The sequence below is a fragment of the Phocoena phocoena genome, chromosome 7 (genome assembly GCF_963924675.1).
Source record: "Phocoena phocoena chromosome 7, mPhoPho1.1, whole genome shotgun sequence".
Taxonomy (NCBI): Eukaryota; Metazoa; Chordata; class Mammalia; order Artiodactyla; family Phocoenidae; genus Phocoena; species Phocoena phocoena.
In genome coordinates this window covers 51,694,715-51,722,073 of record NC_089225.1, presented here as the reverse complement: position 1 = coordinate 51,722,073, position 27,359 = coordinate 51,694,715, and the positions used below count along the sequence as shown (strand labels likewise).

The 27,359-nt window shown below is 39.8% G+C and overlaps 1 protein-coding gene across 2 annotated transcripts in view; it reads right to left on the bottom strand.

Annotated features, from left to right (window-relative positions):
* Window positions 1-27,359, bottom strand: part of CERS6 (ceramide synthase 6) — a 321,038-nt gene that overhangs the window by 202,208 nt on the left and 91,471 nt on the right. For both annotated transcript variants that reach the window (XM_065880566.1, XM_065880567.1), the window contains exon 3: window positions 17,154-17,284. In XM_065880566.1, the coding sequence (XP_065736638.1) occupies window positions 17,154-17,284 (131 nt within the window). The remainder of the gene's footprint in view (window positions 1-17,153; window positions 17,285-27,359) is intronic.

The following is a 27,359-nucleotide window of genomic DNA, read 5'->3' as shown; positions in this document are numbered from 1 at the left end:
TCTTTTTTATGTTTGAAATTCTTCAAAATTAAAACTTTTTAAAACTTCCTAAACTCTTCTTACGACTTCCACTACTACTACATTGGTTCAAAGCCACAGAGAACTCTCCCTGGATGACTGCAGTAGCTTCTTCTACCTGGTCTCCCATGCATGCCCCTCTTATCTCCCCACAATCCATTCTGAACACATCAGCCAGTGTGATTAACATTAGAATGTTAATCAGACCACATCTCCACCATGAGTTCAAAACCCTCCAATGGGTGCTTTTGCAGAGTAAACACTACAGTCTTTCCAGGGATCTCAGGGCTCTGTACCAACTGGCCACCCCCTGGCCACCCCCTTACCTCACCTCCTACTTCTCTCTCCACCACATGCCCTCAGCCCCGTACACCCCTGACCTCACGTCGGCCAGGCACGCTCTTCCTCAGGGTACTTGCACCTGCACCCCCTCCACTCAAGAGGTCTCCTCACCTCTTAGGCCTTGGTCCAAATGCCACCTTCTCAACTGTGACTTCCTGACAACCCCTAAACGCTCATACCCACACACACTCCTGATCTTTCTTTCAGCTTAATTTTCCTCCAGAGTGCTCCAAGCCAACTGATATCCTATATATTTTATTTACTTGTCCATTGTTTCCTCTCCCAGTGAAATGTAAACTATGTCCCAAGCACTTCAGGACTGCTGGCATACAGTAGGTACTCAAAATGTATTTGGGCAATGCATGGAACAAAGACTTGGCAAATAATCCCTAGAAGGTTGTTAGCGCTAAAAATGTGTTCACGCGTGCTGAAAACATTTATTGGGCACCTTCTATGTGCAAGCACAGTCCACGTGCTGGGTATTCAAACAGGGGTAAGATGGACCTTTGCCCTAGAGGAGTTTATAGGTTAGCTGATAAAAACAGAAGAGCAATGGACTGTTATTGTTATTATTAAGGGGGTACACAAAAGTGGGAACTGTCGGGGCTACTAGGGGAAAAAGAGAATGGGAGTATGATGCCCCCCTCGTGGCCACACAGCTTATAACGATTTGCTTCCAGATCTGCTCTCACTAGACACTAAGCACAGTGCCTGCCATAAATTCCTCACTCACTAAATGCCCAGATTTGCTCAGTGAGGGTAAGTAAACAGAGTCTTGACGGATGAGCAGATATCTGTCAGGACAAGGAAAGGGAAAGGGCATCCTGTGTGTGGGGGGCGGCGGGGGTAACAGTATGAGCAAAGGTCAAGGGGCAGGAACCGGCACGGTACGTCTACCTAGCAGTACAATCCAAAGAGAGATGGATTTTTATAAATCCTCATGAAATTCTTAAGAAAAGCCAAAACTTGTTCAAGAAATGAGTCCACACAGAGGAGGTCCTTCTTTGCTTCAAGGGCAACTATAGTGCTGCTACTAATCATCATTAGTATGATAACAGCTAAAGTTTATTTAAGTGCTTGCAAATGTGAGTGCTTTATATGTCCAGAAAAACTCTAGGGCCTCATTTTAAATTTGAAGTACTATTTTGACCCATGTTAGGTTTCAAGACACTGACGCAGGGTGAGTCGGTAAGTAATAGAGACAGGCAGGTAGAATGGGCACCCTAGATCCTGATGTCTGCTTGGGCCCTGTGTGCCCTGACTTCTTCGCCAAAATATAAGCCTCCTGATTCCACCACAAGTGCCGTATCCTGCTGTTCTGGAAAAGTGAAGGACTTTGGTGCCAAATTTCACTTCACTTTAAAAGTCAGAAAGCCAGAAAACCATGTTCTCTCTCCAATCTCCAAGAAACTTTTCTTAAAAGGGAAGAAGTTTTTAATTATTATTATATATTACTATATATAATTTAAATGATTATAAAATAGAAATAAAGCCTAGATAAAACGCATATGGGACACTAAGGTATTACGCACACTTGGAGTAGTAGTATTTGACTAGGTAAGGGAATTCAATTCATTTTTGCCTGCCTTTAACACAGAGTAATTCAGATTGATCAAAAGTAATTACTTGGGCTTCCCTGGTGGCACAGTGGTTGAGAGTCCGCCTGCTGATGCAGGGGACACGGGTTCGTGCCCCGGTCCAGGAGGATCCCGCATGCCGTGGAGCGGCTGCGCCCGTGAGCCATGGCCGCTGAGCCTGCGCGTCCGGAGCCTGTGCTCCGCAACGGGAGAGGCCACAGCAGTGAGAGGCTCGCGTACGGCAAAAAATTTTTAAAAAGTAATTACTTTTCTTGAACTCTTACTATGTGTTAGGCATAGAAACATAGAAATTATTTTAGGTACTAGGTACTTCATAGAAATTATTTTATTTAATCATTATGACAAGTCTGCCAAGTTTTTAAGATTATTAGCCTTTTTATAGATAGGGAAACTGAGGTTTAGAGAGTGAAGTAAAGAAACACTGTCATTTATCCACCAAGGAAAGAGGTCCTAATTTTCCAACTAACATCTGACACAGAACCCAGCATGTAGTAAATGCTCAAAAATGTTGACTGAACCACATAAGTATTGGGAAGAAACAGAAATAAGAATTTTAAACTCATGAAGCAAGAGAAGCTTTTAGACTTTAGTACACCAGAGGTTTGGCCAGGATTCATTTAAACCCTTCATAATTCAAGATAAAAACAATATTTTATTTTGAATTGATCAACTTTAAATGATACACACAGGTTCAAGTCCTACTTCAGAATTAGAATCAACAAGGATGGAAATCAGCTCCAATTGGACACATTTTCACAACTAAAATTAATAATGGGAGAGAAAATCACAGATGAGAACTACCATCTGAATGAATAACAGAAGAAAAAGAAGAGTGTCCTTTGAAAAGGACACGTAAAGAACAACTTTGGAGGAAATTCTGCATCTGGCAACTTCTTGACATCTGTATGGACCTATCAACTAGTGTTACAGGTACAAATTTAAGACTCTCACACCTTATCTCACAAAATAGGGCACGTACCACTGAGAATTTCTTACTTGGTTTCCATTTTCCTGGAAACGGTATCCCAATCTTCAGGTCCTTGGGTTGGACCTGAGAAAAGCCGGAAAGCACTTCTGCAATGCCTGCCCCCTCCAGCCGGTCATCTATGCCTGTCCCCACCCTCCCACCCACAGAGAAGAAAGGGACACCTAAAAGAAAGCTCAGCGATGGCTGTGGATGAAAGCTGGTTTCCATTGATAGGAGCACCAAATAAGATCCAGCGTAAGTAATGAATCTGCAGACTTAATGACTCTCTCAGCAACCAGAACAATAATAACCACAGTGAGGCTTAGTGGTACACACTCCATTGCAGGAAGGTCTGGAAGGATCCCATTACAAGATGGTCACTTGTTATTCCATGGATATCACCAGATAAATATTGTTCCTCGGTATCCAAAGATTTAAATTCCATACATAATTCAATATTTTATATACTTCAATATTAATTCTGTCACTCAAATCCATCATAAAATGCATTCGCAAGATACTCTCTACATGGACCAATTCTTAGATTTGTTTATCTCAAATTTGGTTTGCTAACCCAAAAGTACCCATTATAACATGATGACTCAGTCCTGTCCCCAGGGAGTGCTATATACGCATGTAGCCCTTTGCTAAATTGTTGTGTCTTTTTCCCCTCTTACACTCTGAGTACCAGAGAACAGCAATTTTGTCCTCTTTACTTGTAAATCCCCCAGCACCTAGCCCCTGCCACATAAAGACCCTTTGTAACCATTGGGGAAACTGAAGTGAATTAAGTCCTGTGGGCATATGATTTTTTTCTGGATTTTCTGGGACAATCTAGGTTTCAAATATTCCCAAAAGCATACAAGCATGCTCACGCTTTCCTGACTGCATGTCCTGGTTTGTTTTGTTTTTTTTAATGTTGGACCCTGACTACAGAGTGCTGAGTTTATGACACACAGCCAGTTATCATGGGTCCCATACCCTGATTTTTTTCTGTAAAATATTACACAGTTGGTATACCCAATAGTGAGGTGATAATTGAACTTGGTTTTCTTTCTTTTTCCCTTAGATGTTTAATTTTTGCATGTTTGTGGCAGGACCGGGGTCGGGGGAGGAAAGGTCATCATGCCAATTCTATGCACTATATTATCCTCTTCAGAGGACCAGACAAAGGTTGGAAGGCAGACCACACAAGGAACACAGGAAGGTCCCTGCTCAAAATCATCTCTATTACGTATTTACCAATGAGAGATTTATGTTCAATGAGCAAGTTTTTTTTTTCCCAACAAAAAGATAAACAAAAGGGTTCAGTCTTAGTCATACATTGGTATGAGGCACTGCTAATAAAAGCCAATTCCATTCTTAAATGAGCCAAGTACTTAGCAAACATGGGATTTCTGTGAAGGAAGGTAAAGTGAGGACATTTTAGAAAAAGGTCAGATGGCCCTAGATGTGTAGAGAAGAAGGGGTGGGAAGAAATGCCCAGGGCCTCGGCTTGGCAATAGGGCTGCAGTCACCTCTTAGCTCTTCCTTTCCTCTTCACCCTTCAAGCTGAAGTTCCCCAAACCCACCATACTCCTCAGGCGTTTTCCACTTCCTGAAGCAGGCTTTGGCACCCTCACTCTTGCTCTACCTGGCCAAAGTAATCACCCTCAAAAATTCAGCAGTGTCACCTCCTCCAGGAAGCCTTTCCTGCCCCCTTCTTCCCCAGCTCAATCTTCCCTAGGACTACAGGTACACCTTAGAGATACAGTGGGTTCCGTTCCAGACCACTGCAATAAAGGAAATATCACAATAAAGTGATTCAAATGAATTTCTGGCTTCCTAGAGCATATAAGTTATGTTTATGCTATACTATAGTCTATTAAGTGTGCAATAACATTATATCTTTAAAAATGTACATATCTTAGTTTACAAATACTATATTGCTAAAAAGAGCCAAAACACACTAGTAACATCAAAGATCACTGTTCACCATAACAAATATAATAATAATGAAAAGTTTGAAATTTTGTGAGAATTACCAAAATGTGACACATACATACAAAATGTGACAGGAAGTGAGCAAATGCTGTTGGAAAAATGATCCCAACAGACTAGCTCGACGTAGGGCTGCCACAAATCTTCAATTTGTAAAAAATACAGTATCTACGAAGCCCAATAATGCAAAGCCCAATAAAGCAATGTATGCCTATAGTGTATTTGAAAGACAACAAACTTGAGCTTCTTCTAATTAAACTTAGTCCTCTAGTCTCTAGAGGTTCAATCCAGCCACTGATCCAAATAATTTATTCTTTCAGTAGACATTTCCTGGGGTCTCACAAAACACCAGGCATGTGCTGAGCTGTGGGAATGAAAAGATGAAGAAGACAGTCCCGAAAGTCATGGTCTTGGTCAGTTTAGTAACAGAGAGAGATGCAAAGAGTGAAAATAACAAGTCTCCAAGTGCACTAGTACAGAATTACTAACAGTGCCAAGAGAAAGCAATGAAGTCTGGTCCCAGGCTTTCATAAACTGGAGGTGAAGAGGAAAGAGAAAAGAGGCTGTGATATGCAAATAAAACACCACAGTGCCCCCTTTCCATATTTGCTCTGGATGCGGTAACATATAATGTTCCTGAGCTTTCTCTAACATTGTGCAGTTGAAATAACACAAGCTCCTGGATTTAGGCAACGCTGGGTACAAATCCCAGCTCTGTGGCTTACTAGCTGTGTGAGCTCTATAGGTACTTTCTCTGGACGCATCTTTGCCTTAAACATTTTCGCTGCGTAACTAATTGGCCGTACGTAAGGCAAGGCAATTTGCTGTAAAAGATAAAATAACCGGTTGACAGTTGGTCTCATTTCTCCATGGATGCAGTACTCCCATTTTTATATCACATAAATCTTAGCCCTCATAATGGTCTACACAGTGGCACAGAGTTGAACCCGCATTTCCCATAGAACTCTGCAACAGCTATTGACAGACAGGTGACAATATGTCAAGAAATAAAACGATCCTGTTTTTCTTTCTTCTTAATGAAGGAAGAAATTTTAGCAAAAAAGAAAAAGTACAATGCTGAATGAGGAGACGAATCAATAAGGAAAAAACATTTATACTATGAACAAAAACTTCAAAGATAAGTGCTTAGGTACAACCCACAAAATAAAATCAGAAAGTCTTTTTATTTTTGTTATTCATTTAATTTTTTATTCACTTTCACTATTACATCTTTGAAGGCAAAATTGCCTTATGGCTAATTAGTTACGTGGCAAAAATGCTTGTGGCAAAGATGTTTACAGCAAAGATGCTTATGGTGGAAATACCAGACATGAGCTGTATGGTGCTGGGTCGGTTACTCCACCCTTCCTTGCTTTGGTTTCTACATGGGTAAGAAAGGCTTTTAAGACCTAACATATGACAGATGGTGGTTGTGAGGGTTAAGTGTAAAGGCCCCATTACAGAATCCGGAATACAACATAACCTCGGTAAACAACCCTTTCCCCTCCCTGCTGGGGGTCTGGTTCTCCTACCAGCATTAGGTGTTCACTGTATCTGCAAGAAAACCTATTGTGATATAATCAGATATAAGATGAAAATATGCAATTTCATTACATCTGTGGCTAAATACACCGAGTACAGGCATTATCAGAACGCTGCAGAATTAATCGACATGGCCAAGGCTTGTATACTAACCTTTAATGCCAACTCTGCTGCTAACCTTGGCCTGGGTGTCAGTGCACCATGTGTGTGGCACGGCACAATTAACTTTCTACACAGTTGAGCCCTAGGCACACTATATAGCCTCCCATCAGTTGGCAACTGCTCTGAGACAGTATATAGGAAACATTTTAAAAAACCGGCCAAATTTAGAGTGATTTTTCTGAAATACTTTAATTCACTCAAATCATGCCAGCCCTACAGACACAGGCAGCAGCTCAACTTGCATTCAGAATGAAAATCATTGGCTTTAATCACCTTTAGCTAAGTTTTCCAATCTTATGGACAGCTCATTATGAATTTAGATTTGGGGAGGCCTGCAAATAAACCTTAAAGACTTGCTTCCCCCATAGTCACTTGGAATCTGTTCAAATCTTCCCAAAAGGGACATGGCTGGACCTCCTGTTGCTCTGTTCCAAGTGCCCACCGTTCCCACCACCACCACCTGACATACAACACATTCACCCCTTACATTATTAGGTGCTATACTCAAACATCAGGAGTCATATGCCATGTCCCAACTTTTAAGACAATTACAGCCAAATTAGTAATGACAGAGGATTCTTTTAAACCTCCTGTCTGCCCCTGGCTAAGGAACGTGGCCACCATGAGCTAATCACAGAAGGGCGAAGAGCCAGGAGGAAACAGAAGGCAAGCGCCCCTGTAACAGCAGGAGGGGGTAGGTGAGTGCAAGGGATGGGGTAGGGTGGAAAGACAAAAGAGAACAAGAGAGAAAGAGAGGGCAAACCAGACTGGATTCCCAAGAGGAAGCCACAAAGCGCTTGCTTCTCAACAGTCTCAACTACGGTTCTCCTGATGGCAAATTGAGATACAAGACCCAGAAAACCCCACGGCCAGGGCCATAAGGAAGAGGCCCTAGAAAGGAGTCACATCACTTACGTATTCCAGCTTATGGCTCCCTACCTAAGATAATGAACAACTTAACTAATAACAGAATCAACTGCCCCAAACAGCCCACATGAAAGGGAACCAGGCACTGACAGACCCTCTCGTTTAATCCCCAGAATGACCCCATAAATAGGAGTCATCTCCCCTTTACAGAAGAGGCATCTGGGAAAGTTAAAATATTCGCTAAGGGTAACGGAGCTTGAGCCAGGACATGAACCAGGTACATCTGATTTCCATCCTCAAATATGTTCAAGATCCATTGCCCCCTTACCCCTTCGCCTGCACTTAGGAAGTAACCAAGTATTACGTTTAACAGCAAACTCCTGTCCCCAGAAGCCACGCTGACCTCCTAAGGCTGCTCAGACTGCCCTGGCTCCAGCAGAGAGGGCTTTACCAAAGCCAGCACTGAGGGGATCCAGCCTTATTCCTCCCACCCTCTTGGCAGAAACAAGCTGTGTCCTCCTCAGAATCACCTGGGCAAATTTTAAATCTCTGTGGTTCGAAGATATTCACTGTGTGTTCTGACATCTCTCATGTGGTGCTTCAAAAGCCTGGGCTTCCAGAGGCACAGCGGGCCTGGCTCCCTGCTGAAGTAGGACACCTTTTCTCAGCCACTTCTGTCACATCGCTACACAGCAGCCAGCCAAAGGCTCCGATGCTCTGAACTCAGATAGAGGTTTGGCATCTTTTTTGTATGCTGACATCCCTGTGAGCCCACATGGATCCTGCCCCCTTGGGGTTCCACAGGATGAAAGAGTTTTGCTCTAAACTGAGAAGCTGCTCTCCTTGCATCTCCTTGGATTTCTCCTCTCAAACACCAGAGCCACCTCTGCTAGGGAATATGCAACGGCCAGTGCATGGTTGTGACAGGGTACAGTCCTCCCTTGGTAACCATGGAGGATTGGTTCCAGGACCCCCACGGGTACCAAAATCCTCAGATGCTCAAGTCTCTTTTACAAAATGGTACAGTACAGTCAGCCCTCTGTATTTGAGGGATCCACAGATCCACAGATACAGAGGGACAACCGTACTATTTGTTGCTTCTCCTGTTACATCAACTTGACTTAACAGACAATTCAATGATGTTGAAGGTAGCTAACATTCACCACCCCCTTACTATGTGCAAGACATCTCTCTAAACTCTTTATATACGTTAACTCATTTAGTGTTCACAATGGCCCTATGAGGCAGGCACTATTCATATGCCCGTTCTCCGAATAAAGAAACTGAAGCGTAGGGTGGTCAAACAACTCTCCCAAACATCCCACATACATCTTTATGTTAGAGAGGAGACTCAAACTCACACTACCTGGCTCCTAGAGCTCACTACACCATAATGCTGCTGTAAACCATATGCTGAAACCATAAACGTCTCCCAATATTATGTGAGCATAACATGAGCTTCATATTTGCTTACGTGTGATTTAATCTGCCAGAAACACTAGGTGAATGCAGAAAACTGTAATGAGTTGACCTAAGCAGTGCAGGAATACACAGAACACACACCACACACACACACACACACACACACACACACCCCTCGACATCTCCAAGCTACTTCAATTCACACATGTTGTGAGACACATCCACCTGTGTTACAACTGTCCCTCCCATTTCAGATCATCCTCCTTCCACCCCCTCACAGCAACTTATGAGCTGTAACCCTTCCAACACTGTTTTGGACTGAACTGTATTCCCGCTAAATCCATATGTTGAAGCCCTAACCCCTAATGTGACTGTATTTGGAAATAGGCCTTTAAGGAAGTAACTAAGGTTAAATGAGGTCATAAGAGTGGCATCTTATTCCAGTATGACTGGTGTCCTTATAAGAAGAGGAAGGGACACCAAGGATGAATGTGCAAGAGGAAAGACCATGTTACGACACAGGGAGAAGGGGACCACATGCAAACCAAGGAGAGAGGCCTCTGGAGAAATCAACTCTAACATTTTGATGATCTTGGACTTCCAGCCTCCAGAACTGTAAGAAATACATTTCTGTTGTGTAAGTCACCCAGTCTGTGGTATTTAGTTACGCAGCCCTAGCAAACTAATATACCAACACCAAATTACAAGCAGTCTTCAGATCCTTTTCGAGGTGTAAGTGCCATATTTATTACAGTCTTTATGTATTTCTTAACCATTTAACATGTGTAGAACTGTGCTACCATTTTTATCAGGTTCCTACCTTTATTTAAAATGTGTCCCTGATGATGTTTCGAGTGTTGTGCCTCGACTCATTTTTCTCATAAGCCCTGTATTGTGCTGTTATGCTTTGCTTTTTGGTGCAATTTTGCATAGTGTGGCAGTTTTTAGGAATGCATATGTCATGTTACAGCACAAGTGGCTGGACTGCCACTCAGGGGTAAATGATTTATAGATCCTGAAGATAAAGCATAAAACATCATGTTTCTACAGCCTTCTTCAGGCACCCTGAGGAGGCAGGTTCTATGAAAAGATATCTCAAGAAGGGCAGGCACCAAGCTCAGATACATAGCATGTATGTGTATTTGTGTGGGTACATCTATAGAATACAATACCATATAAGTAAAAAAAGTTATTAAAGTATTTATATCTGGGTGGTAGGCTTTGGAGTGTTTTTTCCCCCAATTTTTTAATAAACATTACCTCTACATTTAAAAATTCTCTATAATCAAAGTTGATTGTAATGATTTTCATGATCCTGTTCCAAATCAGAAATAAATATCTTTTAACATAGACTAAACAACAATAAGAAATGGCATATAAATTCAAAAACTGGCAGACAAGCATTAAATAAGAACAGTAGGCCTTAATAAATTGTTATTCCTCCATATACTCTGTCCTTTTCATCACTAGCCATGTTGAATCAAATTACTGGAAAAATTACAGAGCCTTGAGAAATTTAGGATTTAAAGAAAACTGACCAGCAGTACCTCAGATACAGACACTAACCATGTTGAATAAAATTACTGGAAAAATTACAGAGCCTTGAGAAATTTAGGATTTAAAGAAAACTGACCAGCAGTACCTCAGATACAGACAGCTTGGCCAAAGCATGGCCTCTCTGATATTTTTAGCAAAAATCTGTTTTCCTTAATTAGCCAGTACACATGAATTAGAGGCCTAGCCATATGCCATCAAGGAATGTGAGAGGCTTGATCTAAATGGAAAACCTGAGTTCACTTTTCACAGATGGTAGGTGTGGAGCAGAAAGAGGGGAAAAGGTTTCAAAAGCTTACTCAAGGCAGAAGAGTAAAGGGTCTATAGTTCAATTCATCAATCTTCAAAATTTCTATAGTGAAAGTGATATTGTCTTAATAATACTAACAACTTCAAAGAGGGCATGACTGAGCTAACAAAACAGCACAGCATCAAGGCACTGTGTCCCAGAAATATTAGATGGGCATACAGAACTGTTCTAGTGTTTCTATTATATAGTGACACTCTGAGCAATGGTGACTGTGCCTGGTACTATAAGACCATATTCTTTTTCTTGAAACTCTGACAGAACTGCTAATAGTATTGTAATCCTCAAGCAGGATTTAGCAAACTATGGCTGGCTGGCCACATCCAGCCTGCCATCTGTTTTCATATAGCCCATAAGTTAAAAACAGTTTTTAAATTTTTAAACGGTTGAAAAAAATTTTTTTAAGAATAATGCTTCAGGACACATGAAAATGATAAGTTCAAACTTCAACATCCATAATTAAAGTTTTATTGGAGCCCAGCCCCATACGTTTGCTTTGTCTCTGGCTGTTTTTGTTGAGACAATAGCTGAGTTGTAATTGTGACAAGGTTCATGTGGCTGAAAATATTTCTTTTCTGGCCATTTACAGGAAAAGTTTGCTGCTCCCTGCTCCAAAGTTAAAACTGACCTCGATACAAGCCACAGATTTAAAACCATTTAAAATAGTCAAGAATAGTCTTGAACACCAAGACATTCACGGGCTTGACCAAATTTGAACAATAACTAGATGTGTAACTACATACCTTAAAAGTTGTTCATCGATCCAAGGACTGTTGTGTATTAATGGGAAATAATCACCATCACAACAGTAACAAAAGAACTCAGTCCTGTACTTTTCAAGAACTAAGAGGTTGTCCTTCAATTTTATGATTCATTTTTTCCAGACTCAGGATCAGCATCAATGAGTTGCTTATCATATATCCCAGTACTAAAAAAATGAAGATGCCATTTCTCTAGAAGATAAGACAATACTTTCTTATTCTCCCCTTCAAAAACTACATCGATCTTCAGGAGAACTTTGGTGGTAAACTTTATAAATGACGTCATGATCTGATGGAAAAAAATAATCAAAGCTGAATTTTCTCTTTGGCAAAATTTCACCCATCATCAGACTGTAGAATACATGGAAGATTCTAAAACAGTTTACAATAATTCAGTTGGGTTTTTTTTGCAAACAGGTGGCGAGGTTTTAAAAACTCGTTGAATATATTCACCACACAATTTCCTGAGATCAAAGACCTAAACAGCCCTATTCCCTCTCCCCACCCCCATCAATTATTAGGCTCCACTTTCTTACTGAGGTCATAAGACAGCATTGCTGACTTGTCCAAGTAAAACTGCTACCAAATAAAAATAGTGACTGAGTTGGTGGCATGAGGGTAACTAGTTAAGCCACTCTTTCCTCTTTGCTGAGTTATCCTTACTTCAGTGGAATCACAAATTAAGAATGTCACAGAGGGGCTCCTTTGCAGAAATAAAGTCACAATTCCAAAAGGGTCCCAGATTTCGGTCAATCTGCTGCCACTAAACAGAGCATCCAACTATGGCAGCATGTGGGGTAGTTTTAATCAGCATCAACTCTAAAATGGAATTCCTAAAGAGAAGACAATCTTGGGCCCTCATCTTACAATAAGAGTCCACATGGAGCAAACTGCAACCCAAATAAATTACAGTTGACCCTTGAATGACATGGGTTTGAACTGCGCAGGTCCACTTTCATGCAGAATTTTTTTCAACAGCAAATACTAAAGTACTGCCCTATCCAAGGTTGGGTGTATCTGCAAATGCAGAACCATGGATGCAGAAGAACCACAGATATGGAGGACAAAAGGAAAATCACACAAGGATTTTCGACTGTTTGGAGGGTCGGCCCCTGACCCCTGCTGCTGTTCAGAGGTCGACTGTAGTACCAATCTGTGGAGTGTGAATACTCCTTGCCCTATACTTTCAGGTTAACAGATGAGAGATTTATCTGTCCAGTCAATTGGAGACTGATCAAATGAAAGCCATATATAATATGTACTCCTGATGCGTGCTATTAAATGTACTGCACAATATTCAAAGATGATGAGTACAGGTGCCCTCAATGAGAGAGAAGCCACTTATTCTGAAAACTTTATTTTTTATTGAAAATATTATTTATTTTTATATTATCTTGATGCAGTTGTTGGAGGAGTAAAGCCAAGCTTTAGTAGCGTCAAACTGTGATCCCCCAGCTAAATGGCTCCCACTTAGAACCAGTTTCTCCTAAAATGTCTCACATGCTATCTCTTTTTTACAAATCCTTCACTCCCTCTTGAAAATCTCTATTTCAGTTGCCAATAAGGATTTAAATGCTTCTGGAAGAAACATTCATCAAAACTAACACAGCTGTTGATGACTGACATCAGGCATGAAGGAAAAAAAAAAAATCACATCCATGTTTCAACACACTACTTGCTGAACAATTTCTACTTGGTCCATTTGTATTAAATGGGTGTGCCAAAAATTGGACACGCCAGCAGATGGCTACCAGCACTGTTTGGCATGCCTACTGGTGCTGTTCTACACTGCCAAAAGACGAACTACAACTCCCCTGAAGGGATTCTATAGTTTCTAAAATAGTAACTTATGTAACAGAAAAACTATAGAATCTTTTCATCTGGGCTCTAGATCTACAGCCCCAGATTTGTGCTGTCCTCCTTTCTAATTTGATTTTTAGTACTTCTGAACAGCAGTCATCTCCTTTCAGAGATTAGTGGTTCTTTTTTTTTTTTTTTGAATTGGTTTATTTAAATTTTACAGAAACCTGATTAGAGTTAAGTATGTAATTATAAGTCCAGTAACAATTCTACAAAAATGCACATACAATGCCAGAATTTCTTAAAAGTAACTAATATCATATTCTTGTTTTGCATTAAACATGTAAGACATGTCATATATTCCTTATGACAGATTAGTGCTTCTTAACCAGGCATGTGTTATCATATGTATTCAGGGTATTCCTTCCAAGGTAGGTATGTCCAGACCCCGCTTGGGTCACCACACTGGATCAGACATCACGGGGTGGAGCTTAGGCATGTGCATTTTGAAAAGCACACCAGATGGTTGTAAAGGGCATCCCTGGTTAAAAACAACTTTTCCAGATCGTTTTTTACACTGACAAGCAAATAACTATGACATAAATAACTAGACCAATATAATTCTGCTTAATTCCTCAGGGTGTTGTCTAAATGTTCTCCTTTGCCATCTTAGAGTTGTAGAAAAATCATTAAGTTTTTTTTAATTTTATTTATTTGTTTTAGGCTGAGTCGGGTCTTTGTGGCTGGGCGCGGGCTTTCTTTAGTTCCGTCAAGCGGGGGCTACTCTTCATTGCGGTGCACGGGCTTCTCCCTGTGGTGGCTTCTCTTGTTGAGGAGCACAGGCTCTAGGCGCATGGGCTTCTGTAGTTGTGGCACACGGGCTCAGTAGTTGTGGCTCACGGGCTCTAGAGCACAGGCTCAGTAGTTGTGGTGCACTAGTTGTGGGCTTAGTTGCTCCACGGCACGTGGGATCTTCCCGGAGCAGGGAACGAACCTGTGTCCCCTGCATTGGCAGGCAGATTCTTAATCACTGCGCCACCAGGGAAGCCCCAAATCATTAAGTTTTAAAGCAACAGATCATGGAGACAGTAGTATTTTAGGAAAATAATTTTTTTTTGTAGCAAATAAAATATCTATGAGTATGAGATAAAGAAGAGACCTGGGAGAGCAATTAGGATCGGGGCCATAGCAGTTGGCTTTACAAAGAACTAATGGAAGTCAGTGGCTAATTGGGTTGAGTTTCCAGCTGTAACAGAATAGAGGCATAAAAATAGGAGAAAAAGGGAAGTCAGGAGTAGAAGCAAATCAGAGTTGCCTGGGGGAGACAGCAGAATGATGGCTCAAAAGAAACCTCTGCACTGGACACATGGCTTTGGAAGTTGGTGAGAGGAGAGAACTTCTACAGAGAGGGTGGAAGATAGGATGAGGAAAACAAAGGGTTAAGCTGGAGAAGTAGCCCATTAAAGACCCAGGGAAAATGTAGAATAAACCATGCAAATAAAGAAAGGCAAGAGTAAAACCTAGTGGCAACTCAGAAGCCAAGGAGGAAAAGAGTTTCAAAACAAAGTTCATGGGGCTCCCCCGGTGGTGCAGTGGTTAAGAATCTGCCTGCCAATGCAGGGAACACAGGTTCAAGCCCTGGTCCGGGAAGATCCCACATGCTGCAGAGGAACTAAGCCCGTGTGCCACAACTACTGAGCCTGCACTCTAGAGCCCGTGAGCCACAACTATTGAAGCCCGCGTGCCTAGAGCCCGTGCTCCACAACAAGAGAAGCCACGGCAGCGAGAAGCCCGCCCACCGCAACAAAGAGTAGCCCCCGCTCGCCACAGCTAGAGAAAGCCCGTGCCCAGCAACAAAGACCCAACACAGCCAAAAATAAATAAATAAATAAATTTATTAACCAAAAAAACAAAGTTCATCAACATAGTCTTCTGAAACAGAGAGGTCAAGGTCACCGGTATGGACTCAAGTTCTAGTCCCAGGAACCCTGCTGTGTGCCCTAGCACACAGCTGATCTTTCTCCTTTAATCTCTACTGCCTGTCCATACCAGCCGTACAGCACACATATACGTTTAGTTTTTTAAATCTATCATGAAATTTAAGAACTAAAATATCTACACATATGCAGATATTCTGTCACATCTCATACAAAGCTTCTTGAGGGAAAAAATCGCAATCGATACCTTATACACCGTCCACCCGCACTGTGCCTTCACATCACCATGCCTCCAGCTATCATTAGAAATAGTTTTAACTAAGTATTAACTATGACCATCCTGGTGATTGTGGTATGCAGATAAAGACCAGCTAAATTCAGGGAGAAGACACATACACCAGTACAGTGTCAAGCCTTGCTATTCAAAGTGTGGTCAATGGACCAGTGGCATCACCTGGGAACTTGTTAAAAATGCAATTTCAGCTGCTATATCAGACCAACTGAATCAGAATCTGAATTTTAACAAGATCCAGGTGACCGACTCCTATGCATACTGGCCTAGAAACTGGTGTCAACTCAGTACAGTACGCGAAGGGAGAGCACTGAGTTACCAAAGAAGTTAGTTAGAGGAGGGGAAGATGGCACATGAGTTTCAGCGCACGGGCATGTGCTTAGATGCTACTTCGTCTGCTCAGACCTGCAGCTCAGCGTTGGAGCCCAGGCCCTTTGCATATGTGGCACAACCAGGCCAGGAAACAATTCCGGCTTTTGATCAGGAACCCAGATGCATAAATCCTTCTTCCATTAACTGCCCCTAAGTTCATTATAGGAAGAGCTTATGCAGATTCTATCTGCTAGGTTGTTTTTCCAGGCTTTATAAATATTCTGACCTCCTGAAGACCCTGTTTACGCTCCCCATACTTATCCAACCCTAGGATTTATGATATTATTCTGCGTCTCATTCGTTTCTCCCATAAAATTAGGTTCCCCTCTAGGCTTTAGATTGCAATTGCTAAAATACTTTTTCAGAATAATTGAAAGCTAAACCTGAAAATGCAACTTTAACCCCAAATGGAAAGAGCTACACTGACAGCACTGTTGTTCAAGTGACCAGGTGTCAGGGGAAAGTTCCCAAAGGAAAGAACCATTAGACAAAGGCACAGTCATATCTAAAAGGATGAAGACCAAACGGAGCAACAAGTCTCAAAGCAGAATCTTCCCTTCGTTGGGGATGCACTCGATGCTTCAATATTTCTTTCTCTAACTTTCCTACAGATATATGTATTGAGTGTCACTATTTCAAAATATCTCTGTGCTCGAAGAGTTCTCTGTGGGTCTTTTATTATTTATAACAGCTTTATTGACTTATAATTTACACACCATGAAGTTCACATTTCAGAAATGGAAGAGACTTTCATTCCATCCCCCACTTCAAGCAATGCTTCATTAAACTCACCCAGGAATATAATACAGCCATTTCTTAAAACTCCAGAAAGACAGGCCATCATCATGACCCTCCGATAATATATTCTAGTATCTCAGCTTTTATCAGTGGAAAGAACATCTTGACTAATCCCCCTCTATTAAAATGCAAACTATAAAAGTAATGGCGTATGTTAAAGGTGACTGATTGAAAATACCACGGTAGACCCTTGTAATCTGACTGCTGTGTTGAAACTCCATTAGGAAGCAAACCTCGTTTACTGCATCCAAAGTGGAAATCACAAATTCCAACAAACTACTACCCCCCAGTTTTTCATGGGCTACTTTTCTTCCACCAGATGGCATGCTTTTGGGGGGCTGCTGGAGCCTGCACTGAGCTGTTATTTTTCACCTCAGGGATGGGATGAGTAAGTTAGGCAGGTTTTTCTTTCAAAAAGAAAAACAGCAACTCACATGCTCTCACAGAACCTCTTCAGTGTGCTTGGCTTCTCCTGGTTGCGTCTTTGTCGGAACCAGCGTTGAATGCTGCGAACATCCCAGTCCAGCTGCTTGGAGAGGCCCTCCAATCTCTTTTCATCAGGATGCTATGAAACAAGGTACCAGGAAAATCATTTTCATCTTCACCATGAACAGATCTGCCCTTGTCTATATTGGAGATATTTGTTTTTCCTGTATTTTCTATCTGCTACTGAGATTTCTATATTGACCACTGAGGACCGAGGCCTTCCATCAGCAGCGTGAACGTAAACAACCACTTAGGACAAGAGAAGTGATTCATCATGAAACAACACTGAAAAATATGAATCTCACTCTAATGCTGGTACTTCTTACAGCAACAAAGGTTCGATGGAACAGTCAGCTGGCCGAGTTAGCTCCACCAGCCTTCAAGGAAAGGAGTTAGGTGAAGGTGAATTTGCAAAAAGACATCACTCAAATATTTCACTTTCTAATGAAAAAATGCTGTACCCATTATCACATATCAGGATAACGCAGGACAGAAAAAAAGCATGGAATAATCCCCAAATACCTCACCTTAGACTAAGGTATCAATTCCACTTACAAAGCATGTTTTCTCTTCAGTCTCCCTGGTTCTTCACACATTTCTCTTCTATTCCTTTCTTGGTCAGTCTTTTGACCAGAACTCCATCAAACTTTTTACAATGACTACGCATTACTTGAAGATGCAAACTTGGTAAAGTAGAAAGAGAAACTATCGATATTTACGCCTGCCATATGATGACATTACTCTGTCTCTCGCTCTCATTTCTATAACATTAGGAGATGACAGACATAGGTTCAACTCCTTGTTCCAATGAATTCTCTGAGCCTCAGTTTCCTTACCTGTTCCAAAGAAGCCTATTTATCCACCTAAACGGTGGAATGTAAAAATGTATGTAAATCTCAGTACATGTTAGTTCTGTCCCTCCTCTCTCTTCGGTGTCTTAGAAAGCATCCCGCCAACAATTACGTGAGGGCGACCTGCCGTACAACAAAACTAAACGGAGTTAGTTCTACTCCTTTATTTATTCTACCTTTGCTTTACAATTAAGGAGATGTTGATAATAATCAGAGGACAGAACCAAAAATGGGGTAGGGAAGGCAGGCCAAGCAGTTGTCGAGTCATAAGGGCGGAATGCACATGTGACTCCTTTTTAAAGCCTCTCAAGAAATTCAGTGTCAGACACACAGGAAACACAGCAAATGGCCTTAATTTCATGACCGAGGTTATAAAATGTGCTGAGCTTGTGTCTGTAAAAGTTATTTGCGAACTTTCAGTGTGGCGTGTACTTTGAGGTGTTTTTCTTAGAAGTCACGACACCGTCTACACTCTCCTTCCGTGTCTCTCAATTAAAAATATGGAAGAGAGAAAATGCACAGCCTACACTATACCTTGGCTATACCATTTTCTTAAAGGAATTCATTTTTAATTTTCATTCATTTTCTAAGTCTATTCAATAGGTAAAGCATTCACATGGTTCACAAAATAAAAATTATCCCCAATTTCACCTTCCACTTTGTTCCTGTTCTCTCAGTTCCTACTCTCCCCTTCCTACCAGGTAACAGGCTATTCAATCTATTTCTTTCCAAAGTTATCTTACCAAATATAAACAAATTTGAATGTGCATTCTTATGTCTCCCCACCACCACCTTCACACAAATGGTTCTATTATTCTGGACTTTGGTTTTTTCACTTTACAATGTATCTTGGAACATTTCCACATCAAAATATTGGGAACGTCCTCCTTCTTTTGTAGAACCATTAAGGATATGCCATGATTTACTTATCCACTCCACTATTAATGCACACTTAGGTAGCTTCCAAACTTCTACTACTACAAACAATGCTGCAATAAATAACCTTATCATGAGTTATTTTATACACATATAGAGAGAGATAAGTTCCTATAAGTGAACATTGGAGATGAAAGGGTCCATGCATTTGCAATTTTTTTAGATATTGAAAAATTACTGTCACCAATGATTTTACCAATTCATACTCTCACAAGCAAGAGTACCCATTTCCCAAAGCCTCATCAACAGAGTATGTTATTGGATTTTTCCTTTTTTTTCTAGCCTGATATATAAAAAGTAGTATCTCAGTATATCTTTAATTTGATTTCCTCTTCTTATGAAAGAAGGATATTTTCTTGTGTTTTAAAACCATCTGTATTTCCTCTTTAGAACAGTTTTTTCATATCTACTGCTCATATTTTTCTTGATCTGCTAGTAATTTGTTTATTGATTTGTAGAAGTTCTTCAGTTATTAGAGTGATCAAACCTATATCTGTACCATAAACTGCATAGTATGTACTAATGTGTCACTTGAGTTTTAGAATTAGCTTACGGTGCATTTTGCTTGTGTTTTTTACTTGCAGAAGTTTTTTTAAGTCGTGTTTGAATTTATCAATCTTTTCTGTTATACCTTCTGTATTTGTGGTCATAAGTAGAAAAGCATTCCCTACTCGGAAAATCCAAGAAATTCTCCTACATTTACAGCTTTGATTCTAATACATTTACAGTTTTGATTCTTACATTCAATCTTTAGTACTTTTGGAATATATCCTGGTATACAGTGGGAGGTATGAATCTAATTTTAATTCTTTCCAAATGGCTACCCAGATAGGCCAGTACCATCATTCATGTTTTCTCCATGAGAAATCAAATCTATTCTCCCACCGTTCTATTATTCATGTGCCAGTACATATGGTCAGGTTACTCAGAAATCCTTCTTTATTTTTCTATATGAACTTTAGAATTAGCTTGTCTAGTTTCAAAATAAACGGGAAAACAAGAAAACCTGTCGGTATTTATAATGAGATTATACCAAGTTCTTATACTAGCATAGGGTGACTTGATATCTTTAACTGAATTTGTCTTTTGTGTCCTTCATAACGTTTGAAAATTTTCCTCACATACCTTGCACATCCTTGTTACATTGATTCCTAGGGATATCATCTTTTTTGATTTCTATTATAATTAAGAAATTTTCTTATATCTTCTAACTGCTTTTTGTGTGTGTGTATGGTAACTCATTTTGTGCTAACATTTTGTAATGTTTATGGTAGTTTTTCACTTGATTCCCTTAATTTTCCAGGTATACAGTCATGTAATAGGATATTACTAGAATGTAAGCTCTGTAAACAAAGGAACTTTTTTGTATCTTTTTTCACCAGTACCTAGAATATAGTTGGGACTTAATAAATACCTCTCGAATGCATGACTAAATTGTCACATAGCATAGCTTTACCTCCTCCTTTCTAATTTTTATGCCTTTATTTTCCTTTTATCTATTTGTTAATGAAATGTAAAACTTAGCACAATGTATAACAGTGTTTATAAGCATCCCTATCTGTTCCAGACTTTAGTAGGAATATCACAATGTATTTCTCATTAAGAGGCCAGATTTGGAGCTGATATACAAGTATATTTATCATGTAAATGAAACCACCTATCCCTAGTTAGATTGTTTTATTTTAATCAAAATGATGTTAGATTTCAGAATCCATGGAGGTGATCATCTACTTTTTTTCTTTATGTCAATTAACATGGTGAATTACAAAAACAGATGTTTTTAATATTGAATACAGGGAAGGCCTTGCATTCCTAGAATAAGTCGTACTTGGTGATGATGATTAATTCTTTTAATATGCTGCAAAGTTCAGTTTGTGATTTTTTTATTTGGGACTTTTCATCAATATTAATAATCACAATTGGTCTCTAGTCTTATTTTTTAGTGAGATACTTATCAGACTTTGAGATTACATAAAAATAGAATCAATGATTTTCTTAATTTTCTATACTTCGGTATAGTTTAAAATAGCATTTTATTATCTGCTCTTTAAGAGTGTTAGAATTTTCTTGTGATAACACACATATGTAGTTGGTAAATTATATTTTCCTAGAATAATTTTCATTTTATCCAAGTGTTTATATTTTATTTGCCATGTTAATAGTAATATATCCTTTTTATTTTCCTCAATTTATGTGATTGTTGATTATGTTGTTTATTGCTATGTTGTTAACTTGTGCTTTGTTTTTTCTTGATTGGGTTAGCTGACTTTCTGTTAAAAAAAAAAGTAAACAGTTACCTCTGGATTAATTTTCAATACTACAGTTTTACTAACTCAATTTCTATGTTTATCTTTATTAATTTCTTCCTTCTGTTTGCCTTCATTTATTTTGTTGTTGTTTTCCCAAGGTTTAAGTAAGTGGTTAAATATATATATATTTATATAAGTGGTTAAACTTATATATATAGGTTTTCATCTGAGCACTACCTTGGCATAGTACCATAGCATAGTAGTGCTTTCATCACTGTTTTCTAAATATTCTGAAATTTTATTTTTACACAAAAGTTGATTAAGAAAGCAAGAGTCTTTCTGTTTTCTGATTTCTCATATTAGTAAACTGTGCCTATTCTTAAAATGTATTACCATTTTTTATATAATAAAAGCTCAATTTTTAAAATATTTAACAGGCTCTTGAAAAGAAAGTATAGTCTCTATATTCAGAATACAGGGTTCTAAATGTACCTGTCAGGAGCTTCCCTGACAGGTGCAGTGGTTAAGAATCTGCCTGTCTATGCAGGGGACATGGGTTGGAACCCTGGTCCGGGAAGATCCCACATGCCATGGAGCAACTAAGCCCGTGCACCACACTGAGCCTGCGCTCTAGAGCCCACAGCCACAACTACTGAGCCCGTGTACCTCAACTACTGAAGCCCGTGTACCTAGAGCCTGTGCTCCGCAACAAGAGAAGCCACCGCAATAAGAAGCCTGCACACGACAATGAAGAGAAGCCCCCGCTCACCACAACTAGATAAAGCCTGCGTGCAGCAACATAGCCAAAAATAAATAAATGAAATTATTTTTAAAAAATTTTTTAAATTAAAAAAAAATAAATGTACCTGTCAGATCTTCCTCATTAATTATGCTTCTTAGAATTAATTGCTATAGTTTTATATTTTATATATTCTGCTTTATATTTTGACCTGTCATGACTGAGAGGTAAATTAAAATTTCTTACTATTAAATAATTTCTTCTTTCTTTTTTATAAGTATATGGATATGCTGGTATTCAATGCATATATATTCATAACCATTTTATCTTCATTATGAATTGTATCCTTTGGCAATAAAAAGCCAATTCTTCATTTCACTTCATCCTTTTGGTCTACTTTCTTTATTATTTATATTTGCCTGTATACCTTTACTCATACTCTTATTTTTAATATCTGTTATTACTTTATCTGAAGGGGTGTCTTATAAGCTATGTGACCCAAATCTGAATTATTTTTTTATTAGATGAGTTAAACCCATTTACATGCATTGATATAATTTATAAATCTGTTTATACTTACCTCACATTAATTATGTTTTCTGTTTTTATAATTTAATTTTCTTTTTAATTTTAACAAACCAAATATGGCTTATTTTCCTTTGTTTTTTGTGGGTAACTTTTATTCTAGTGGTTATCCATACATTCATAATACTCTTCTATTCATTTTCAGTCAATAAAAATTCCAAATGAGCAATATTTAAAACTAGCATATTTCCTCTTCCTTCCCCACCTACTATTAGTCAATAATTTTATCTCTCTTAGAGTTTACTCTTGTACTATTAAATATGCTTCTACCTCTATTACTCAGTTTGGCTGCTTAAACAGTTAAGCTTTGACTCCCAGCTACTAGAGCTTATGCAATTAGTGAATTTATTCTACCTCCAACCTTCCTTCCCTTGTCCTGCTCAGTTATTGTTACCTGTATCATTTCTACATTGTGAGAGCATATAATGCTTACATTCTGTTCTGTCATCCTAATCATCACATTTCTTTCTACCTTAGTTCTACAGTTTAAATGTATTCAAAACTTGCCAACATTCCCAGTAATCTCTTGGTCAGCTAAAATTAATGATTATAATAGTTTCTTCAAAAAAGGACTCATGCGAACAACTCCTCCAAATTTTTGCAAGTTCTAATCTTTTTGTCTTTAGCCTTTACACTACAAAAACAATTTACCTAAATATAAAATTCTTAGTTCCCATTTTCCTTGAAAATATTGGAAATGTTGTCCTATAGAATATTGCTACAGAGAAGACTAAAGCCATGCTGATATTTTCCTAGAGAAATGATTTCATTTTTTGCTTGGCTACTCAAAAGAATTATTTACTTTATATTTCAAGTCTATTTTTAATAATATAAGTCTTTGCATAAACCTTTTCAGGTCAACTTTTACTACATTTTTATTAACATATTAATATAAATCTCCATTTATTTTAGGAAATTTTTCTTGATATCTCTCTCAATACTTACTCTACTTTGCTTTTCCTTAAGAGATTCCAATTATACATATGCTAGCTCTGCTTGGTCTATATATCTAATTATTTTTAGCTCTTTTTCATTTCATTTATTTCAGCTTTATTATTTCTATCTCGCATGTTCCCCACTGAGATTTCTGCGGTGTCTAGTGTTTCCTGTGTTCTTTCCAATTTTTCTTCATTTCTGTGATAGCTTTAGTACTTTCTTCCTGAACCAACCAGCTAACATTGCATCTCTTCCTGTTGACCAACTGCTTTTTTCTTTAGGTCTTGTATTTCTTTTTTTGTGATCCTCCTTACAGAGTTATTGCTTTTTTTAAAATTTATGGTAAAATATTTGATGTCAACTTTCAGTTGCCCTGTGGCCTCATTTTTCCAGTGATAATTTTTGTTAGTAAGCGATGCTACGAATTCTTTTTCTTGTCTTTGATGCCGTGTGTTTCTTCTTTATTACCCAACATTGAGTGAGTTGGATTGTCTCGACCAGCTCCAAGGAGGGTGCTTTTGTAGTTTAGCTGCCTCCAAGGTACACTGCCTCTGGAAAATGTGCCATCCACAAGGTTTTCTGTGTACTTCTTCCACTTCCCTGAATTAAACTGAGTCTGGGAGAGCATCTGCCAGCCTTGCTCACCAGTTCCTGCACCTAGTGTTGCAAACAGTGATACAGCTTTGGTCTCACAATTAGGAGGTGTCATTTTTGCTGGCTTTCCTGAAATCTACCCCCACAGGGCCCTCCATCCACACTTCATGCTCATCCCTTCCTCCTACTTGGCTTCTGTCCAACCTCAACTGTTTTTGTTTAGCTTTTATATATATTTTGAAATCTAGAGATATATATCTCTTAGTTTGCCAAAATTAAAGTTTGTGAGATTTTCCTTCTTTTTTTGTGTGTGTATATTTTTAGTGTTGTGTTTTATAATTTTTCTCCATAGTTTTTTTCATTTCTTAAGATTTCCAAGGGAAAAAGTGAATAATTCTGACTTATATAGACATTTTTATACCAGAAAAACCTAGGTTAATTTTAATAAACATAACCCATACAAGGATGGAAAAGAAAAATAAAAAGCAATAGGCATAAGAGGAGAATGAGGAAAAACAAATTATAGGAAATCTGCATATAATTTTTAAAATACAGTATAATATACCAAATGCAGATTATGATGTGATAATCTCGTAATTCTCTAGATCAGGAAACCTAGTTTCACAGCTGACATATATGTTTTTCCCTTAATGGCTCAAGAACTGATTTGATTGATTAGAAAATGAGGCTGTTGGGATTATAGATATAATATGTGCCAAAAGATAGATATATAAATCAACAGATAAACTGATTGATTCATTGATTTATATCTATCTCATTCCGATAACTCTGGATATAGCCAGTTAAGAAACGTGAACTCAAAAATATTCACTCTAAAGAGAAACAGTCATTCCATTCATTTAAGTAAGTCTGACAACTCATAATCGCCGGTTCCTGGGGCCATCACAAGGCTACTGAATCAGGATCTCTAGATATAGGATGCAACAATCTACATTTACCTCTCAGGCACTCCTAATGTAAATTAAAGAATGGGAGCACCTGGCCCAAATAAATGCTCCCTCATTAACTAACCGACTTAGAGCCCACAGCCACAACACTAGGAAGCAGCAGAGACAATGTTCCAACATACCAGGGGTCTGCAACCCCTGGGCCATGGACCAGTACCAGTCCACGGCCTGTTAGGAACTGGGCCGCACAGCAGGAGGTGAGCAGCAGGCACGAGTGAAGCTTCATCTGTATTTACAGCCGCTCCCCGTCACTCGCATTACCGTCTAAGCTCCTCCTCCTGTCAGATCAGCGGCGGCATTAGATTCTCACAGTAGCGTGAACCCTACTGTGAACTGCACATGCAAGGGACCTAGGTGGCGTGCTCCTGATGAGAATCTAATGCCTGGCGATCTGAGGTGGAGCTGAGGCGGTGATGCTAGCGCTGGGGAGCGGCTGCAAACACAGATTATCATTAGCAGAGAGGTTTGACTGCACAGAGACCATAATAAATCAATTGCTTGCAGACTCATATCAAAACCCTATCAGTGGGCTTCCCTGGTGGCGCAGTGGTTGAGAGTCCGCCTGCCGATGCAGGGGACACGGGTTCGTGCCCCGGTCTGGGAAGATCCCACATGCCGCGGAGCGGCTGGGCCCGTGAGCCATGGCCGCTGAGCCTGCGCGTCCGGAGCCTGTCCTCCGCAACGGGAGAGGCCACAACAGTGAGAGGCCCGCGTAACGCATAAAAAAAAAAAAAAAAAAAAAAAAAAAAACCCTATCAGTGAGTGGCAAGTGAAAATAAGCTCAGGGCTCCCACTGATTCTGCATTATGGTGAGTTGTATAATTATTTCATTATATATTACAATGTAAGAATAATAGAAATAAAGTACACAATAAATGTAATGTGCTTGAATCATCCCAAAACCATCCCCCCCCCACTCCCAGTCTTCCATGAAACCGGTCCCTGGTGCCAAAAAAGTTGGGGATCACTGCAATATACTGCTCAGGTCTGACTCAAAAACCAATGCTTTCAACTATTTTGCAATAGAGGTACGTTCTCTGAAATATTTATAAAATTTTAGATTTACAGAGGGAAAAAAAAGAGTGAGAAAGACAAGCAGATGTTACCTCAAAAGAAAAGACTGCTGCAGAATATGAAGGAGTTCAAATTTATCAGCTAATTTCATAGATGAGAACTGCTCAGTCAGGGCGCATGACCAGTGAACTCACAAAGGGATCTGGATTCAGAAGGGTCCACATGTGGGGTTTAAAGTTCTCTGGTTGCCATCTTGAAATTCTTGATAATTTTGTTATGGGAATGGTGTTTTGCTTATGAAGTCCACTGGGATAGGGGAGCATGTGTCAGAGGTTCAGAGTCTTGGCTCACACACAGTCCCGGCACTGCCCCCATATGAGTCTGGGTAACTTACTTCCCTGTCCCCCGCTCCCCAGGGACCCCAGCTTTCACCTTCCCACTCCTGCCTAGTGACTACTGCTGCCCTGGGTGCAAACACGGAAAGAGATGGGATTAGATATGCACACCCCACGGTGTCTCAGTGTGGGGTATAGGGATGCCACCTGCACCCTGGGCTGGCAGTGTCCCAGTGCATTTGGTGGATGACTCAGTGGGGACTAGCCTCTTGCTTACCCCAATCCAGGTACCTAGTGTGTCTTGGAGCAGAGACTGCAATACACTGGGAGGTCCCCTGTCCACCGTGGGTTGGGACTGTGGGCCCATGGAAAGGGGAGAGGCCTGTCTCAACTTCTACCCTGCCCAGAGAAGCGCAGGCATGTTAGCCCAGGAGCTAGCAACTAGCTGCCGGCGACTAGCAGCAGCTAGTCAGCTGTGTGTGCATTAAATCACAGGGTGGCGTTCCTGGGTACCTGTCAGGATCTGCCCTTGCCTCTTGTGTATGCCTAAGGGGGCATGGCATTAAATACCAAATTAAAAAAAAATCTTGACAGGTCAAGAGAGAAAGAGACTGTGCAAGAAAGGAAAAAGCTTTCTATTTTTATGCCTTTAATGGCACTTTTTGTGCTTTCTGAACAAGGGGCCCTGCATTTTAGTTCTGCACTGGCCTCCAAAACTTATGTAGCCAGTCCTGTAAGGAGTAGATTTTAAGGGTTTTCACACTTGAAAGATGATAACCATGCCCTTCTCCAAGGAGACCTGGAACCATGGCCAAGGCCAGAATGCTGGACGAACACTGTTCAAAGTCTCCAAATCCTGCTACTTGTATTCTGGTCAGCTGATCTGTTACTTTTTCATCTCACAACTAACACTGGAGAACTACAAAGAATTCAAGGAAAAATAGTTC